Source organism: Camelus ferus, unplaced genomic scaffold, assembly GCF_009834535.1.
Source record: "Camelus ferus isolate YT-003-E unplaced genomic scaffold, BCGSAC_Cfer_1.0 contig298, whole genome shotgun sequence".
In the NCBI taxonomy this organism is placed as follows: Eukaryota; Metazoa; Chordata; class Mammalia; order Artiodactyla; family Camelidae; genus Camelus; species Camelus ferus.
The window spans coordinates 1-18,682 of record NW_022588414.1 but is presented as its reverse complement, the minus strand read 5'-3'; the positions used below and the strand labels follow the sequence as shown (position 1 = coordinate 18,682).

Below are 18,682 nucleotides of genomic sequence, written 5' to 3'. Positions count from 1 at the left end.
ACTTCAATCACATCTTAAATATTTTGAATTTTAAAAAGTTAGTTTTGTGAGTGAGTCAGTAGCATATACCTTTCTTTACTTGTTTTAAACACAGTATATGTATGGCCAGGCTGGTGCCAACATATTTAAAGATAAAAGCTCCAAATATAAACATCAGAAAATGTTCTTGGTTTTTATAAGTATAGCTGAACTTAGATATTTATCCAAGCAATCTATACTGTTTTTAAGTTCATTGGCATTATTAAGAACAATTCTTTCTAGTTTTAAAAATCAACTTTCATTTTCTTTTCCTTTAAAATGAGTCTTTTTGTTATAATTTGACGGATCACTTACACACACTTAACTAGGTAACATTTCGAAACAAAATCCATAAAGCATGATAAAGAGCTTTACGTTCTTTGTTAAATGAATTAGAGGGAAGATAAATTTTTCAGTTAAGTAGTCATTCTAAAATTTGACAAAATTGATTAAATAGGAACATACACACACGTACACACTTTTATTTTTGTAGCTACATTTTGGAAGTCTGGTTTATTTGGGTTTTTTGTTGGTTTGTTTTTAATACTATTGTACTTATACTTTGGTAATTCACTCTAAAAATGTGGGTACTCCTTCTGGAGGAGAAGTTGAAAGTTTCATGGATGACCTAGAAGATTATCTGTGATCAAATAAAGTTCAAGGTTGGGACTATTTGGGAAACAACATAGGTCCCTGGTATAAGAAGCTTGCTTTGGTCTACCTTTCTCATGTGACTGTGTCTGTAAAAAGCGAGGTCTGGCGTGGGAATTCCTATTATGGAGACTACTGAGTAAGATTAAGCTTCGAGCTTTTGCAAACAGGAATAAAATGGAATCAGACCTGTAGCTACCTCGCTATGGAACTCTAACTCAGAGATGGGGAGTTATTTTAAAAAATAGGTAGGTACCAGATTAAACTCTTGGACCAAAGAAGAAACAAAGTTAATTGCCAATATTGTTGAGATGGTATATAAAAGACAACCCCCAAATCTATGTTTTTCTAAATTGTATTGATTATTGGATGATAGGAAGTGAATACTAATTAGAGGCAAAGCTACATGTGACCTATTTCCACGCTAACGAACAGACAGAGGATTCTAATAGAATTTGTATCAAAGCGAAGAATGAAGTCCTAAGAAAAGTAATTTTACTTAAATACAAAAGTGTTAAGGGTAGATTACATGCAGGTTGTTTCCCTCACTGCCTCTGAAGGGCAGCAGTGTAAGATAATAAACCATGCAATTGTTCATCCACCTTACTTCACCTGCTCATGTTGGCATTCCTGCCTAGAAGGAACCCCATGCTGGCAAAGGGTGGATACTTTCTTGTGTTCCATGTAAATTGGCCTGGAATTGGATCAAGTTTAGCCTCTAGCTGCTTGAAACATTTTTCCTCCACTCCCCAGTGGATGTAAGCCTGCTCAGGGAATGTGGGAGTTGAACAGGTTGCCAGCGTATCTCACATACACACACGCACGTGCACACACACACACACCCACCGAAACTATTCTTAACCATCCTTCTTAAATTTAAGGTTAGATTTAGCTTTATTTAGAGATAACAACACATACTGAGAATGATCATTTTTGGAATTAACTTCAAAGGATGGTTCTTGAAAACTGCTCAACTGAATTGTACTATGTATATACTTGTTTTTTTTTCTTCTCCTTCTTTTAGTATTTCTACTGTATTTTTTTGTGTTCTTTGAGTTTCATCACATATATTATTCTTCTGCATAAGTACTTGAGTGTTTCCTTTTAAATTTATGATTGTTTAACCTGTTAGCCAGAATCTATCATCCTGCATCTATTTTGCTTCATCTTACAGGACTTATTTTGGAAAGCATATTTTGGCTTGTCTCTACATCACTGCCTTAAATAATACCAACTAATTACAAAAAAGCAATTTGAACGACACTGTGCCTATTGTTACCGCTCACAGCAACTTGCGTTAGCATGTAAGTTGTGAGTCTGCCTCAAACCTTGGGCTAGATATTTAATTACCCTAAACTCACTTTTCTCATTTTTGTAATGGGTATCACAAAACCTATCTCACAGGAATATGAAGATTTAAAAAGCATTGTGTTCTTAAAATGCTTAAGCATTTACACATAATAAGTTCAAAGTTAAGAGTAGTTTTAAGAAAAGCAGCTAAGAATATATGTTGCAATACTGATCTGAGTCTTCCTTTAATGGATTCTAATGTTAGTGGTAATTAACTTATTATTTAAACTTAACTGTGTGAAAATGAGATTTAATAAATTTTCATAATTGATCTGAATATTTCCTTCAGCTATTCTATAATAACTTTATGTGTAGTTAGTACCTTTAGAATTAATAAGAACATATTCTCAAATTTTTCCTTAGGATGCTTCTTCAATGATATATTTTTTATAATAAGCTGGTGTTTCAGAATTAATTGCCTATCACTTCATTAGTGAACTCTATTCATTTTTTCAAATATTTATTGGGTGCCTTTCTTTCAGTATCTGTACTAGGTGTAGAGATACACTAGACACCATGACTCAACAAGAGCCATGAAGAACACAGAAATTAACCAAATAATCATTAAATAGAATATATACTTAAAAACTAAAGGAATGGCTACATTATACTATGAGAACATAGAATTAATCTGGGAAGCTATTGGGAGCATGCCAACTGAATCTGCCCTCTCAAAAAGAGGTCATCAGAAGTCCCAATACATTTTTGCCTATATCACTAGCCATAATTGGGTTATATGATTATCTTGTTATGAACAAGAGGATGGGAAATGTATATTCTATTAGAAAAGGTTGGAAAATAATAAGGAGGAAATGCATAGTCAACTGGCTTTGCCTATTATAACTTTGTAGTTGTATTATTACTATCTTTCATAATAGGAGTAACAGGGAGCTTTATAAGAGAGTTAATAGAGGTAGGTTGACATGACCAAGTTTGAGTCAGTGTAGAGAACTGACTGGAAGAAGCAGCAGTAGATAAGAAGAAAGCAGGAGACTGTGTCAGGAATTCAGGAATGGTTAAGGGTATTGCATGTTGAAGGGTGGTCAGGTGACCTGAGGACAAAAAAAAATCTATTTAAATTAAAAATATGGAGGTCATTGGTATATTTGGTCAAATTTATTTCAGAAAAAAGATGTGACTAGAAGACAGATTGGAGTGCATAGAGAACTGGGTGGGAAATAAAGAAATGGAATAACGAAGACAACTCTTTGATGAATTCTGTTGTAAAGAGGAGGAAGGAGAAAGTATGGTAACTAGCAGGAGGGTGGGGGAAGAATGTCAACTAGACAAAGGGAAGTTAAAATCTAAAAGATCTAGAAATGCCAAAATGTTGTCAGAGGAGTATAAGAAGGAAATAATTCTGTAAGATTCCTGAAAAAGACAAAAGGTGCTGGTGGAATCCAAATCTCAAAATAAAGGATTCACTGTGGGAGAAAGGGTAATACAACAGAAAGAGAGGGGAGAGATTATAATTTAAGAAGATTTTTGCTGTGAGAAGGGATTTGATTTGGTTTTGAGTTAACGCCATGAATCAATGGTCAATTGCCAACAGTGAATGAGTCCACAAAAGGTTTTGAGTTTCCAGAAAGGAGAGAAAGTTGAAATTGGCATCGTAGAGAATAAGTTAAGATAAGTATTATACTTCCTGGGCAGCCCTGAGCATCTACTTAGCTTCATACTTTGTAGTATGACTTTCTCCAGCAACACTATGCTGCCTTGGTACAGATTTAGAGGAAGTGAATAGTTTTGTTTATTCAGGGTTTGGTTAGGTTAGGTTAATAGTCCAAAGAAAAGAGAGGGAAGTTAATGAGTTTGGGATATTAGCAACAATACTTTTGAAATTATGGATCATGGAAGCTCACCTGAACAAAATAGACTATAAAAGAAGTAGAAGAAGCAAATGAATTGGAATGTAGATCATTAACGGGCATGAGACACCAATGAGATTGGAAAATATGACCAGTAAAGAAATTGAATAAGAAAATTATGAAGAAAAAAGGTTATAATCACAGAGTAGAATACTTGAATAATTGATTTTGAAAGCAAGGAAAATTCAGGTGTTGATATATACAACATTATGTAACCATGATTTGGGGTGAATGAGGAGCTAGTAAGAAAGTTATTGGAAATGATTGTCAGACAACTGAGAAGTCACTCAGATTCTGGGTGAAGGAGAGGCAGTGGTGTACTGGAGCTGGCTCACCTTGACTTGCAGGAGTTAAATTTTCAAGAATTTTATAGTTTTGTTGATATCATGTCCATAGTTTCAAATGGCAAGAGTGGAAATATTTAAACCATAAAAACCAGGAAATGCTGCAAATCCGGCCTTACCACTTTTCCAGAGAGCTGATTTTTAAACGTTTACTGGTTCATCACTGATAGAAACCAACATTTGGGTACTACAATTTTCTAGGAACGACAGCAAGAACCAGAAAATGAATAGTCAACTGTAGTAAGAGGAGTCAGGGAGTAAGACTGTATGGCCTGAGTCTTAACAGACTGAGTTTTGAACCTCGGTTTGTTTTCAAAAGGGGGTGGGGCAGTGATGACCTAGAAGTGGGAAAAGAACAAAGAGGGCACTAATTCTACTTCCCATCCCTGAGATACGTGGAATGTGAAATTCATTCTAATATTTTTCATTTACATGTTCAATCTGCACTCTAACATTGAAATGGGGCTTAAAATTACCTATGCAGTGCAATGATGTGGCTTTCTTTATGCTTTGCTTTAAAACTAGGCCAGTGGTGTTCTTTTCCTTATTATATTTAACCATGAAGAGAATATGAAAGAAGTAAATGTGCCTAGTCATTCTTCTAAATATGTATAGTTACACAGACCATCTCTGGTGAATGCTATATATTATTTATATGGTTTAACCCATTTATTCTGCAGGCGAGCAAATTGAGTTCTAGAGATATGAAATTACTCATCAGATATCACTTAGCTTGGTAATGCCAGAGCTAAGGCTCACATCCCTTCTTCTAAATTCTAGCACAATAGAAATAATCCCATTCTACACATTTATTCATTCATTTACTCATGTTTTTAGATCCTTTATTCAATAAATAGCTATTGGTACCTCTATACACCAGGCACTATTCTAGGTATCGGGGCTATAAGGGTTAACAAAACAAGTGATCTGCTTAACAAGCATATTAAGAAAGTCCCCTTAGGTAACAGCAGTGGTTTTGGGCCAACACACATAGGCCAGCTCCTGCTGGAGCACCTTTTTTGCCTACCTACTCACACACCTTGGCACCATTGTCTGAGACTGCTGCAAGCATCCTTGTATTAGTTACTGTGGTACTGCTCTCCTCAAGCTTTATGAAAATCTTCGCCTATTTTTCCTTGAATGACAGGTCTCTGTCCTGCCCGTCATGGGAAGAGTTCTGCTAATTCAAATGTGATGAGGGTATGAATAGTGAAATTATTTAAAAATGAAAAAAGACAAAAATCTCTGTCTTCATGCAGTTTTTCTCACAGTAAATGGAGATAGGAACTGAACAGATACATAAATAAAAATAGGAACCATGTAAGACACTACATAGTTATTAACTGCTATGGATAAAAATTAAGCAGAGGGATATCTGTGTTAAGGGAGTAATTGGAATTATAGTAAGTAGCGGAGGTCCCTTTGAAAAGGTGGTGTTTGGACAAAGACGGGAAGGAGCTGAAGGTGTGAGGCACACAGATATGCAGGGGAAGGACAGCCCAGCTGGAGAAAATGGCAAGTTTCAGCGCCTGGGTTAGACGTGGCTCTTCTAATTAAATTGTACCTCAGGTTAGTGATTTATTTAATCACTGATACAATTACTTTATACATATTAAATTCATGATTATTGTGATTAAGTAGGCTTATTTAGCCACTGGATGAAGAAGTGATTAAAGCCATTTATCTCTTCTCCCTGGGACCCAACTAAGGTTATTTACTTACTATTTAGAAACAAAACATCTATTTTATGTACATTTTAATATATATAAGGTTACAGCAATACAGTATATAAACATCATTCTTAAGTATTTTGATGAGCTTTGCATTATCTCCCACTAAAGTTTAGAAATCCTGGAAAAGGCACTGGCTTAAAGTGAGAATGATGATTCTTTTAAGAGTTTCAAATGTTGAAAGTTTTTTTTTCCACACTTATTTATAATTCAGAGTTTCAGTTAGAGAGGAGTGAGAGACCCAGCAAAAGTGTGATTGATTTGAATCCTACAGGAAAGGGAGTTATTTCCTCTGACTTTCTGTCATGCATCCCCTCATCAATTTAGGTTACACCTCATCTGTCATTTGTCATAGCATTTGTCACACCATTTCATAATTTTTAGTTTACCTTTTCTGCATTCATGAGACATTAAGCTTTGCAAGCACAGGGGCCAGGCTTTGTTTTTGGCTAATCGCTATACGCACAGTGCCTGGCATGGCTGGTGCTCGATGAATATTGTAATGAAAAAACAGGTGAGCGAATGGGTAAGCAGGGGACTGTTTCCTTGTTCCTATAAATTATAAAATATTCTAAAGGTAAAGGCATAGATATAAGGATACAGTAGGTATACACTACTGTCATAGTTTATGTTTCTCCACTTATTACATAAAACTGCATTAAGAATAAAATCCTGATATCTTTAGAGAGTTTTATAGTTTGTCAAAGTGAATTTATATGAATTTTCTTATTTACTCCTCATAACATTCCTGTGAAATTGTTAGAGAAGTATTTTATTAGATAGGGGCAAGAAATTGTGGTTATTCAAGCTCTGTCATTGACTCAATGAAGTCGTATTTTCCTAATTTTATTTAAGTTTGGCCAAATGACAGTAAAATATATTGCTGATTACTATTTTTTTATAAGAAGAGAAAACATTTGACCAGGAAAGTTCAAGACATCTCATTTAAAGCATAAAATGCAGTGACCAGAAGACTCATTAGCAGGGATTCTGACTAGTGTGGAATGAGCTGTCAGATACTGGTTCAACTGCCTAAAAAGGAAAACTGCCTGTAACAGCACCAAATCGCTTTAAACTTGCTGCCCATCATATTATGTTCAGTCATAATTCTCTTACTCCTCTGTTAACTCCCAATAACACCAAGAAGAGCAATTCTCTCTGTTTCATTGTCTTTCCCTTCAAATATCCTGTTTGAGGAGATCACAGATGCTCTGAGATAAAACTGCCAGAATATTCCAAGGACTGACAGGTTTGCTAACAACCAAATGCTTTCAGATCACTGCACTAGCCTCAGATCCACCTTTGATATGAACCACATATGGCTTCAATCCTGTTTTCCTGAATTAACTTTAATTTCCCAGTGACCAAGGTCAGATGAGTCCAGATAGGGCTCAGCTGTTCTTACCTAGCACATATGTTCCAGTATTGTCGGTAATTTATTTACTGTAATAAAAAATTAAAATGCAAATCTCAGCCAAATTCTTCTTTACCAAGGGAGACCTTGGTATGGGCTTTTTCAAACCACATATTAGGAATGATTATATGTGACTTTTCCATAACAAAATAATAAATGTTATTACAGCACTTAAAACCAAATATTTAAGTTTATATTAGAAACAAAGTTGGTCGTGTGGAATTTACTGAAAAGGAATAATTTGAGTAAGTGCCAAGTGTCACCAAATGTACTTTGATAATTAAGAAAAATGATCAGAAATCACTGCTTCTTCTTTTAGTACTTTCACAATACTCATTCAAACACCAAAGTTCAACTCATTATGCCAGACATTGTGTTTTAGGAGACAAAACATTTTTTCATGAATGTTTGTTTTCTAAATCAAAATAAATGGGTTCTTAACACAAAGCCTGTTTTTAAGTTATTCAAGATGTTTTGGGCTTTGTACTACTTGAATGACTTTTCGAAAGAATCTGAGTTGTAGTCAACACTTCTACTATTACATAGAATGAAACACATTACAACATAGTACGGAATTTTCTTTGTACCGTTGATGCTTTGTGGTTATGACAGTTCAAACAAGATTAATATTAAAGATTTCCTCTCCTATTAAAGAAGATAAACTTTTCTCTAGAATACACTGTAAATGTTCATTTTAAACCAGCTTCCAGAAGTCTACAAATGTTTATCATTCTTAGAGTATCAGACAGGTTTATAAAAACAGGTACAATGAACAAAAGATGGTTTCTAAATTTTAATTTGTATTTGTCAGCAAGCAAAGCAAGTGGAGAAGACTTCGTTTGTGTACCAAAGAATTTAAATCAGAGAATTTTTTTTTAAAGATGGCTTTTTGTTTGTAAAATCTGTTGCTCACAATAAAAAAATCTATGCCAGTGGTACAAGAAAAACCCTTACTTTATTGGCTTTCATCGTATTTTAGAAGGAATAGAAACAAAATTTCAAGCAAGCACTATCCTTACATTAATATCTTACCAGTTCTAAAAATCTCTCTCTAAAAGGCTCAGAAAAAAATGCTGCCGAAAACCCGTTAGTTATCTGAGTTCTGCAAAGAGCCAGGTAATTTCAGGTTACAAACTTTATTTAGAGTTCTGTCAGAGACTAAAGCTGTATATCTTAAATTTTGAACCATTAGCTGTATGTTTGTAAAATACTTTTAGTATATTGAATGTCCTTTTTAAAGCACAAAATCTTTAAAAGGCTCCATTTTAAAAGTGCTGTATTTCTTGTGCTCGCTTTGGCAGCACATATACTAAAAAAGTGTTGTGTTTCTTATTCTTTGTAAGTGGAATCTCATCTTTTTGTTGATGTCTCATAGCCCATGAAAACTGCTATTATAAAAAAGACAGTGCTTTATGAACTAGTTTTATTGGTTTTGTGCTGATGTAGCAAAAACCAAATCAACTTATAAGAAATCAGCATTTTGATAAAATAAACACTGCTAAACACTGATACCCTAAATCTGTCCGATGTGACATAGAAAAGTGTCTTTAATGTGGGGAACACACACACACACACACAAATTGATTCTAGTATTCAGAGTGGCAGGGTAGATTGTGTGAGAAAATAAGATGATTTTATTTAGAACATTTTAAATACGCTTTTTCTTTGTAAAGTGCTTTCAGTTTCATATTCATTTCAAGCAATATCTGTGATACGTGGTTTAACTTCTTTGCTTGCTTATCTGCCTATTTACTGTGCATAACATAATTGTAAGGATAATACTTAGGAATTTTCTTTTCATTTTTGCCGAAGTTATTACCTTGTAATACAATTAAAATTTTTCTGTAATCGTGATGCCATAAAGCCTATCAACATTTTTTTCCTTAAAAATCTGCCTTCACTGGTAATATTTTTTCTTATCAAGTAGCCTTAGTTTTCTCACCTGTGAAGTAAAGGAGTAAAACAAGATATTCTTTGTATTTTGTTTTTTTTTTTTAACCAATTCAACATTTTTTTTAACTTGGCTACACTTCTGCTGAATAGCTTCTCTTCTAAACTCTAATTTGCCATTATCTCAATTCTACCCTTACAGAGAGTTATGTTATTTCATACTTAGTTTATTACCTGACTTTCATTTTTCATATTTCTCTAAATAATACATTCTTCTGGAAAATCTTTCCCAATCAGTTTGGCAGCAGTGATGCAGAGAGCCAAGCTGCGTCCCAATCCTGAGTTTTTCCTAATGTTCTATCTGGGTCCTCATTTCTCTGCCTAGAGGACCTTCCAAGACTGGGCGCATTTAGCTCAGCAGCTTAGTCTCCAAACGTGATTTTATCATGTTCCTTGGCGATGATCAGTGGGAACTTCATTGAATGAAACTAACCTTAGTCACAGGAGATTGAGCAAAACATAGCTACAGGTCATTCTTTAAACACGCCCTGTCTTTCATCTGTGACCTTCAGTTCATGTTGCAACTTGATACGTCCTTTCTTCTAAGTTTATATAAACTTTTACGCTCAACATACAAATGTCTGATTACAAATTTTATTTTTAATTACCTGCTTATGGACCTTAAATGAGTTTTTATTCCTCATTTTTAACTTGTACGGCTTTATCTATTGATTTTAATCTTAGACATCCTGAAGTCTATTTTACTTGGAAAATGTTCAATAATTTTCTATTTTATTAGAAATAAATCAAGCTGAAGCTTCTTATTTTCCTCTTAAACAATAGATCTTAGAGTGTCAGTATAACTCCACATGTATTTCTATAAAAATTTTGAAATCAGAAGTCAAGCCAATCATAGCATTCAAATCCTCTTTATTCTACTCAAGACTCACCTTATTAGAAACGTTGTGTTATTAATTTTTCTTTCTTTCTCTGGCATTTTAAACCTCTCTTTTCTCCTGAAACCTCCCCCACTGGCATTTAAACATGCTTAAATCTTTTCAACCTTTGAAAATCTTCCTTAAAGCAAAGTATTCTTCTACCTACTGCCATGAATGTCTTGTTCTTTAGAGTCCGACTTTTTTATTTTTTGGTTTTTGACAATTGCCAGCTCCATTTTACTTTCCTCAAATCCTTCCTTATTCCACTTCTGTGTGACTTCTGAATGTTTCACTCTACTAAATTAGCTCTTGCTAAAATAACCAAGGAAATAAAATAACTCTCTTTTACCAAATCCAAAGGAAGTTATTCAGTTCTCATTGTATGTATGTTTTTGGCAAATTACTAGAGGTGACCACTTCCTCCCTAAATATTTTCCTGCTTTGATTTCTGTAGTACTACAATTTCGAGATTTGCTTCCTTAGTCTCTGTTCACTCTCTTCATGTCTCATTTGCAGGCCCAGCCTTCTCTGCCTGTCACTGAAACACAAAATTGCACAAAGCTTGGTCCTAGGACCCCTCTTCCTCTCATCCATCCACCACTTTGTCTTTTATATCCAAGAGGACGCCAAGACCTATTTCGTAGCCTGCCTTTCCACTGAGCTCCAGACTTACAGATCTGACTTCACATGACACATCTATTTACATGTTCCTTAGGTACCTCCAACTTACTAGGTGTAATCTTTTCTCCCCCCAAAAGTAATCTTTCAGGTTTTTATTCTTCTCAGAGACTCTCTTGTTTAGGCCAGAAACCAAGGATTCATTTAACCTAAACCTCTTCTTTACTTCTTATAGTCCACAATGACTCAGCATTATCTGTTACACACACACACACACACAAACACACACACACACACACACACAATCCTTGAACTTAGATTTTTCTCCATCTCCAAAACCACTTCCCATATACAAGTACTGTTTCTTACCTAGACTGCTGCCATATGCTCCTAAATGATCTTCCTACACCAACGTTGCTGTGGCTGATCTATTTTACACATAGCAACCTTAGTGATCTCTTCACCATGCAGATGTGACTGCATCCCCAGGCTGCTTCATACCTGCTCTGGCCTCTCCCTGCTCCTGTTACGAAGGCGTGATGTCCTTGCAAGTTAATTATTCACAATCCCTGGTCCTCAGTATCTATAATTGAACCTGGCATTGCTTAGTAATTCAATATACATATTTTAAGTAAAAGAATAGTTTGGACTTACCAAAGCAAAAACCACACTGGACAAAGGTTAAACAAGCATGGAAGACTTTACTCAAAGCTATTGCAATAAGGGAGAGAGGCTAGAACTTAGTCTGAACTCAACTTCCCTGAAATGAGGGAATTTTTAAGGGATAGAGTGAGAGTTTTTTAAAGATGGGAGAACTTTTAAGAGCTGTGGTGGGTGCCATTATTGCCATTTGTGTTTGCTAATTGGCCTTACCCAAAGGAAAAATAAACTTTTAGTGTCTTCATGACAGAAGGTAGTTTTACCACTTGAAGCAAGGCTCTTACTCTCCAGCACAGACTGGATGATGTAATCTTTAATGATTACATTTCAAAGTGATGGCTCCTGGGATGTTGTGAAATATAGTCCTGGCTTGAAAAACTGACCAGAGGCTTTAAAGAAGATTTGCATCTCAAAGGTGCAAAGGAAGAATTTACAATTACACATTTTCTAAAGTAAATGATCTAAGAAAAGGGAGGGAAGGACCTCAGTAGTTAGACCATCTGAATGCTGGAAAGGCCAGGGGAAGAGTGAGGTCAGGGGTCTAGAGGAAGCAAGAAGCCATCTAAAGATTAGAAAGCCAAAGGAAATGGTAAGGCCATCTTGGTCATTCTTGATCTATTTCTGTTTCTCTAGCACCATGTTGCTTGACTCTCTGTGCCCCAGAGTATTTCCTTCAATATCCCAGTCCATCAAAAGCATGTCCAAGATAGTGTCTCTTAACTGGTTTTTTTCCTGTCTGTCTAGAAAGTTCTTGGTTTTTCATTAGGTAGTTGGCATGAACTCATTCTTTAGACATCAGTTGATGATACTTCCTCAGGATTCTTTCCTCCTGTCTTTTTAACTTTTTGTTCTCCTTTTCTGGAGGTTGCCTTAACTTTATTTTCTAACATTTCACTTAAGGTTTCTAATTTTGATGTCAGATTTTTAAAAATGTATTTGTCCTCTGAATGTATTTTCTTTCAACAGAGTCCATTTGAATATTTTTCTTTGCATTTATGTGGTAACTTTTACCTCTCTGAGGACATTTATACCTTTGTAGTTTGTTTATTTTGTCTTTATATTTTCTGTTAGAGGCTCACTGCAAGCTCTGGGTGCTTAATTAAGGATGAAAAAATATGAGCTTCACTTTAGGGTGATGTAGTGGGTTGTTTTGTTGGAAAACCATAATATGTGTCTTTAGACACAGTTGATATAGTGCAATAATTAAGAATGTGAACTTTGTAGCTAATCTGCCCATGTTTGATAACTGGTTTTAGGAAGTAGCCACATGAATTTAAGCAAATTATCAACCTCTTCATGTTTTGGTTTTCTCATTTGTAGAATGCAGACACAAATATCTACCACCTAGTAGAAATCTTGTAAAACTTAAGTGATTTAATATTTATAAATAATTTAGAATGTCTGGCACATGCTAAGCTTTATATGTTAACTGCTATTATTATTATTATTATTACTATTAATTATTATTTATCATTATCTCTCTGGAACGGTTCATTTTTGCTTAAAAAAAAACTCCCATCATCTTTACTGGAGGAATTCAAAGAACCAAGACAGTCACAAGGCTGACTGGTCTCAATACCGGTTGTAGAATCCAACTTGTTCCTTCTGGTTTCAATATGGGTGCCCCCAGCTCAACTGTGTACAGTGTGCTCCTGTTTGCTCCCCAGAGAATAAAACTTCTAGTCCTTAGTTTGATGAAGCAGTCACCAAACTGCTCAGAGATAGTTGTTTTAAAGACATTCTTTCAATAAATTCTACTTTTGTTAGGCGTTTGATCACTCTGGCTTTGAGAGGGATATGAAAATACCAACCTCAAAAACTTTAGCAGGGGACAAGGGATTTCTAAAGGTTGGTTAGCTCGGTTACAATTCATCTATCTGCTTTCCAGCTTTGAAAATTTTGTTTCTGTTGCACCTTGTACAATTCTCTTTTGCCTCGTGGTTTCATGCCATAGGAGACAGCATGTGCTCAAAGATGATATTCAACCTGCCATCTTGGCCAAAGTACTTGGTATTTTTTAAGAAAAATAACACACAAGCATTTGGTAGTAGTGTGCTATTTTTTTTTCATCAGAATTACAAAAATATCTTACTACTGAATAACGTGTTTACATGTAGTGTCTTATTTTGAGCCTCACAAAAACCCTGTGAGGTTGGCAAAGGTATTTGACTGTTATGTAAACTGAAATCAAAAGAGATAAGTGGCTTGCAGAAGGACATATGTTCCATTATAAGAGATATAGAATTAGTGATCATTACTTTTGACTCAGGCCTACAGTATTCAGAATTTATCTATAGAGGTAAGTATCAGTAGTCAACTATTTATGAGTGGCCAGATTTGTAGAGAAAACAGCAGCCTAAGCTTCATATTCAGCCTAAGAGTTTGCTCAGATACTTTCTTCAAATACTTTATAAGCCATCTTAGCTGCTTTAAATTTAAGAGTTTCAGTAAAATTCATGTTGTTCCAACCTTTTGTTTTTAAAAAGGTATATAGTCACTTTACCACTGAAAATTATAGAAGTAATAAAATCACCAGGAGCTCCTACAGAGCAGTTCTCCTTTTCCGCTTTCTGTAGAAATAGGTTAAGAGTTGAATGGCATCACATATCACACACACACACACAAACACACACACACACACACACACACAAGGAGTCTACCTTATCTCCCATATCTTTTCTACAGAGTTGTGTTTTACAGCCCTAATTGAGAGATGACTGTATCCAGTTGGAAACAGGTGCCAAAGAATAACAGCAAAACAAGCAAGCAAGCCATATAGAATGTGTGTGACCAGCAGTGGGTCAATATTTCTAAATTAAAATATTTCTTATTTGGAATTATTTTACTTATAATATTTAAAATATTCTATTTGTTTCTCTTTATTATGGGACACAAAACAATTTAGGTATCTATCAAAACCTAGTATACAATGTAAGAATAATAGAAATACTTATATTTTCTGCAGACAAGAAAGATGAGTGAAGCTGTATACAAATCATAGACAATAGATTCCTGAAAATCAGAAGTATATCAATAAGAGATTCTTAAATAACAATGGAGAATAGGAAATGATTAGTTTCAGAATGAGTATAAATAATACCTTCTAAGAAGTGTTCCGCAGAAAAAGTCTATAAGAATTTTATATAAAAATATATTTTCTAAAATCCTCATTTTGTCAGTTGAAGATTAGTATTGTAGATTAGACATTTCAAATGTAAAATAATACTGCATTTCACATTAATCTAAAATTAAACTATATATTTGTAAAGACATATTAGAAATATTTGTTGGTTTCTAGTTGTTTTTTTAAAAAAAAAAAGTTGATGTGTTTGCTGCATCAACCACAGCAAAATATTAATAATTGATACATTCATGTACTATTAAGAAACTAATTCTCTTCTTTTAAACTGTAAACTAAAAAGTTTTACTTTTCATGTTAAAAAATAGAAAGACGTAATTATACTGTCTAAAGGATTAGTGCCATCGTAAACATTATGTTCCCCCTGTTTGGAACAAAATTGCTAGTCCTCAAGTTTTTATTTAAATAAACACTTCTCAATGGATGGAACATATTATCATGAATTCAAAATCATATAACTAAAGCACTAAAATATATTGATTGCTAGTATTCCAATAACTAAAGCAAAACAGAATTTAGGTAATTTATGATCAATGCAAGTGAAAATAACTTCTTGTACACTTTGCTATCTCTGCTTGATTTGGGCCTCAATGAGTATACCCTTGTTAAGCTATTACACTATCACTCTCCATCAAAGATGTTACATTTTAAATTGTCAAGTAATAATGTGCAGTTTTGATTACATAAGGTTTTAGTATTACATTTATGAGATTGTGTTTATTATCAGTCACAGATTCACTAAATCAAAAACTGTGTCCAATTTTATTTACTTTTATTTTTTACATAAAGTCTCTTTAATCCGCAGGTGAGCTTTAATTTTGGTTTTATTTTGTATTTAGGCCTCACCAAATCCAAAATATTAGAAGAAAAATTCTTTACCTTTGAAAGGAAGTGTACTTGTTCTGGCTACTCTCATTATGTTACTAACTGGATAATTACTAATGCATCTTTGCAAAATCTCACTATTGTTCTTAATTACTCCAGTAAGAATTGCATCATAGCCTTAAATAGTCCTTCTTTATTTTCCCGTTTCTACTTCCAACATTTGGTTATTTGACTTGAAAACAATTGAATTGCCGAGTAACTGCCCCAGCTTGTAACCCTATCTATCTTACCCTAAGGGCTGTAGCTGCTTCTTTTCAGACTTTGAGCCACTGGCCTTTTAGCATGTTTTAGTGTTTCACTGGAGTAGCAGTTTGCATTTCTATCCTTTCTTAGCCCTAAAGCTATACTTGTTTGTATAAAGCACTCATTATATCCGTAGGTATTTTTCCAAGTACATTTAAGGTTTCTCTTCTCATTTTATCGTTGAAGCAGTGCCAGAATTTTTCTAAATATTACTGTGTACTTGCCTTTTAGTGGAAGGAGTAATACTGCATTTATGTCCTGGCATACGTAGGACTAAATGCACACTTAAGCTGTAGAAAATTGCAAATATATTTATTTGAAAATAGTTTTGATTTTTTATGACAGTACAACCAGTATGGTGAATATCCTTCTTGTGTTTATAGTTTCAGGTTTTTTTTTTTTTTGAACTTGTATAAGAATTAAACTAAGGTAAAATTTTCAAAGATGAGCTTTCCAGAAGCAGATGCTAACCTTTTCCAGGTTAATGTTTTACCAGTGCCTCTGAACAAAACCTGTTTCTCTCCTCTAGCAATAAATCCTACCGAAGCCCTACTGAGAAATTACAGTTGGATGTAAATACTCTTCTATTTTCTTGGTCCAAGAATCATTAGTTAGTAGACCTAAATGATTGATTTCTTGTTGAACTGAGGCAGGTTAAAAGAAGTTCTGTGGTATCCAGATTGTGTCTCAGCAGAAGCGTAGTCATCCTTATTTGTAACAAATTCCTCTCTGTATCTGTATGTGTCCTTGGGGGATAATGTAACATCTGTCTTATAGTCAACCAAAGTGGAGGTGGGGAACCACTTAAAATTTTTATAGTGCCAGTCGGTGTCCAGTGTCTGTATCTTCCAACTTTGATGTTATAGTAATGTTGAAAGATAAAATTGTACACATGAGATACTCGTGTGAGATACAAACATAAAGAACCCTCCTGATTAATCTTGTTTATTTTCTCTGTTTTACTGCCTTCTCTGATCTACTACTTGTGAACTTTTGAACATCAGGACTTTTTTTTATATGCTTGTTAAATAAATCTGCTCCCTACCTGGAAATCCGATGAGGGATTTCTCTGAAAAACTTTTCATATAGATTTTGATTTTTTTCATTTAGTATCTCTGTTATTAATAATACAACTATAAAGTATGAACAAACTGAATATAGTCAATTTCACCTAAATATTGTAGGATCACATGGAATGTAAGGACTATTTTCCTTATGTTTTTTGTTTTTCCCCAGAAATCAAAAATCTCCACCTATGACAAAATGTGGGCCTTTATGAGCAGCAGGAGGCAGTCTGTGCTCGTCAAAAGTAATGAAGAAGGAATCCAGAGAGTCCTCACCTCTGATTACGCTTTCCTAATGGAGTCAACAACCATCGAGTTCGTCACCCAGCGGAACTGTAACCTGACACAGATTGGCGGCCTCATAGACTCCAAGGGTTATGGCGTGGGCACCCCCATGGGTAAGTTTTATGTCAGCCACTCGTTCTTTGTTCATCAATCTTAGTTCTTTGGAAAAGGGAGAAAAAAAACAGTGCCTCCACAGGATATTAGGAATTTTGCTTCAAACAAATGTATCTTGTATGTTCCGTTACTGTAGAAAGTCAGGAAGATATTTGGACCTCTGCTTCTAAAAGAATAAATCACAAAAGAAAAATTGATTTCTACCAAAATGGTCATTAGACGTTTCTACTGTATCTGTTGACAAAATCCACAACACTTTCCTAAAGGACCTTCTCAATCTTACATCTAAAATATGTTTTATGAATGCAAAAGTTTTTGCAACTTCATTTTTTCAGATAAGTGGCTTCTGAATATAGTATTTGACTTAGTTAACTAAAAGAATGAGCTACAAATGGTCACTGTGAATATTTATTTTATTTAAGAGAGATATATGATTTATTTAAGAGAGGTAGCAGACTATTTACTAAGAACATACCTAGAATATTTTACAGTAGGATTGATTATTTTTAACATTTTTTATATGACAAAATTTTTTTCAGTAATAATCACAGAATAAAATATTAATAATTATCAGAAAATAAAATTTTGGATTATTGAGCTTTAAATTTATGCATACTATATGAATATGTATATATATATATATATATATATTCATATGATAAATGAATGAATGCATAAATGCTAATGTTACAGTACATATGTGCATGTCGTGGGCATCATCATGGCTCCCCAGAGTATCCATGGCCTAATCCCCAGAACATGTGAATATGATACCTTTTATGGCAAAACGGACTTTACAGATGTGATTAAGTTAAGGATCTTAAAATGCGGAGATTATCCTGGATTTTCTAATGTGATCAAAAGGGGCCTTATAAGAAGGAGGCACAAGAGTCAAGTAAAGTCACGGTTAAGGAAATACTACAGTAGAAGTAGTGAGAGAAAGAATGTGTTAGTCTATCTGGGCTGCTATAACAAAATACTAATGACTGGGTGCTTTACAAACAACAGGAATTTATTTCCCACAGTTTTGGAAGCTGGAAGTCCAAAATCAAAGAATCAACAGATTTGGTGTCTGGTGAGAAACTGAGAAACTCCTTCCTCCCCAGGAAGGTTCAAGGGATCTCTCTGGAGCCCCTTTGATAAGAGCACTAATCTCATTCACTCCACTCTCATGACTCAGTCACTCCCAGGGAGCTCCTACCTCCAAATACCATTATATTGGGGATTAGGTTTCAATGAACCAATTTAGGAGGGTTCTGACCATGGCAGGGGAGGGGAGGAAGACAGGGACATAGATTTGAAAATGCTACCTGCTGAACTGAAGATAGAGGAAAGGACCACAATCCTAGAAGTGAAGAGGACCTTTAGAAGTTAGTTTAGAAGGCAAGGAAACAAATTCTTTCCTGGAGACCACAGGAGGATTGCAGCCCTGCAGACACTTCACTATTAGGACTTCCAACCTGCAGAACTA

The 18,682-nt window shown here is 34.6% G+C and overlaps 1 protein-coding gene across 3 annotated transcripts in view; it reads left to right on the top strand.

The window, feature by feature from the left end:
- Nucleotides 1-17,364, top strand: part of GRIK2 (glutamate ionotropic receptor kainate type subunit 2) — an 896,246-nt gene extending 878,882 nt beyond the window's left edge. For all 3 annotated transcript variants that reach the window (XM_032476219.1, XM_032476220.1, XM_032476221.1), the window contains one exon: nt 16,985-17,364. In XM_032476219.1, coding sequence (XP_032332110.1) covers nt 16,985-17,254 — 270 coding nt within the window. In that variant the 3' untranslated portion in view covers nt 17,255-17,364. The remainder of the gene's footprint in view (nt 1-16,984) is intronic.
- Nucleotides 17,365-18,682: the final 1,318 nt, after the last annotated feature.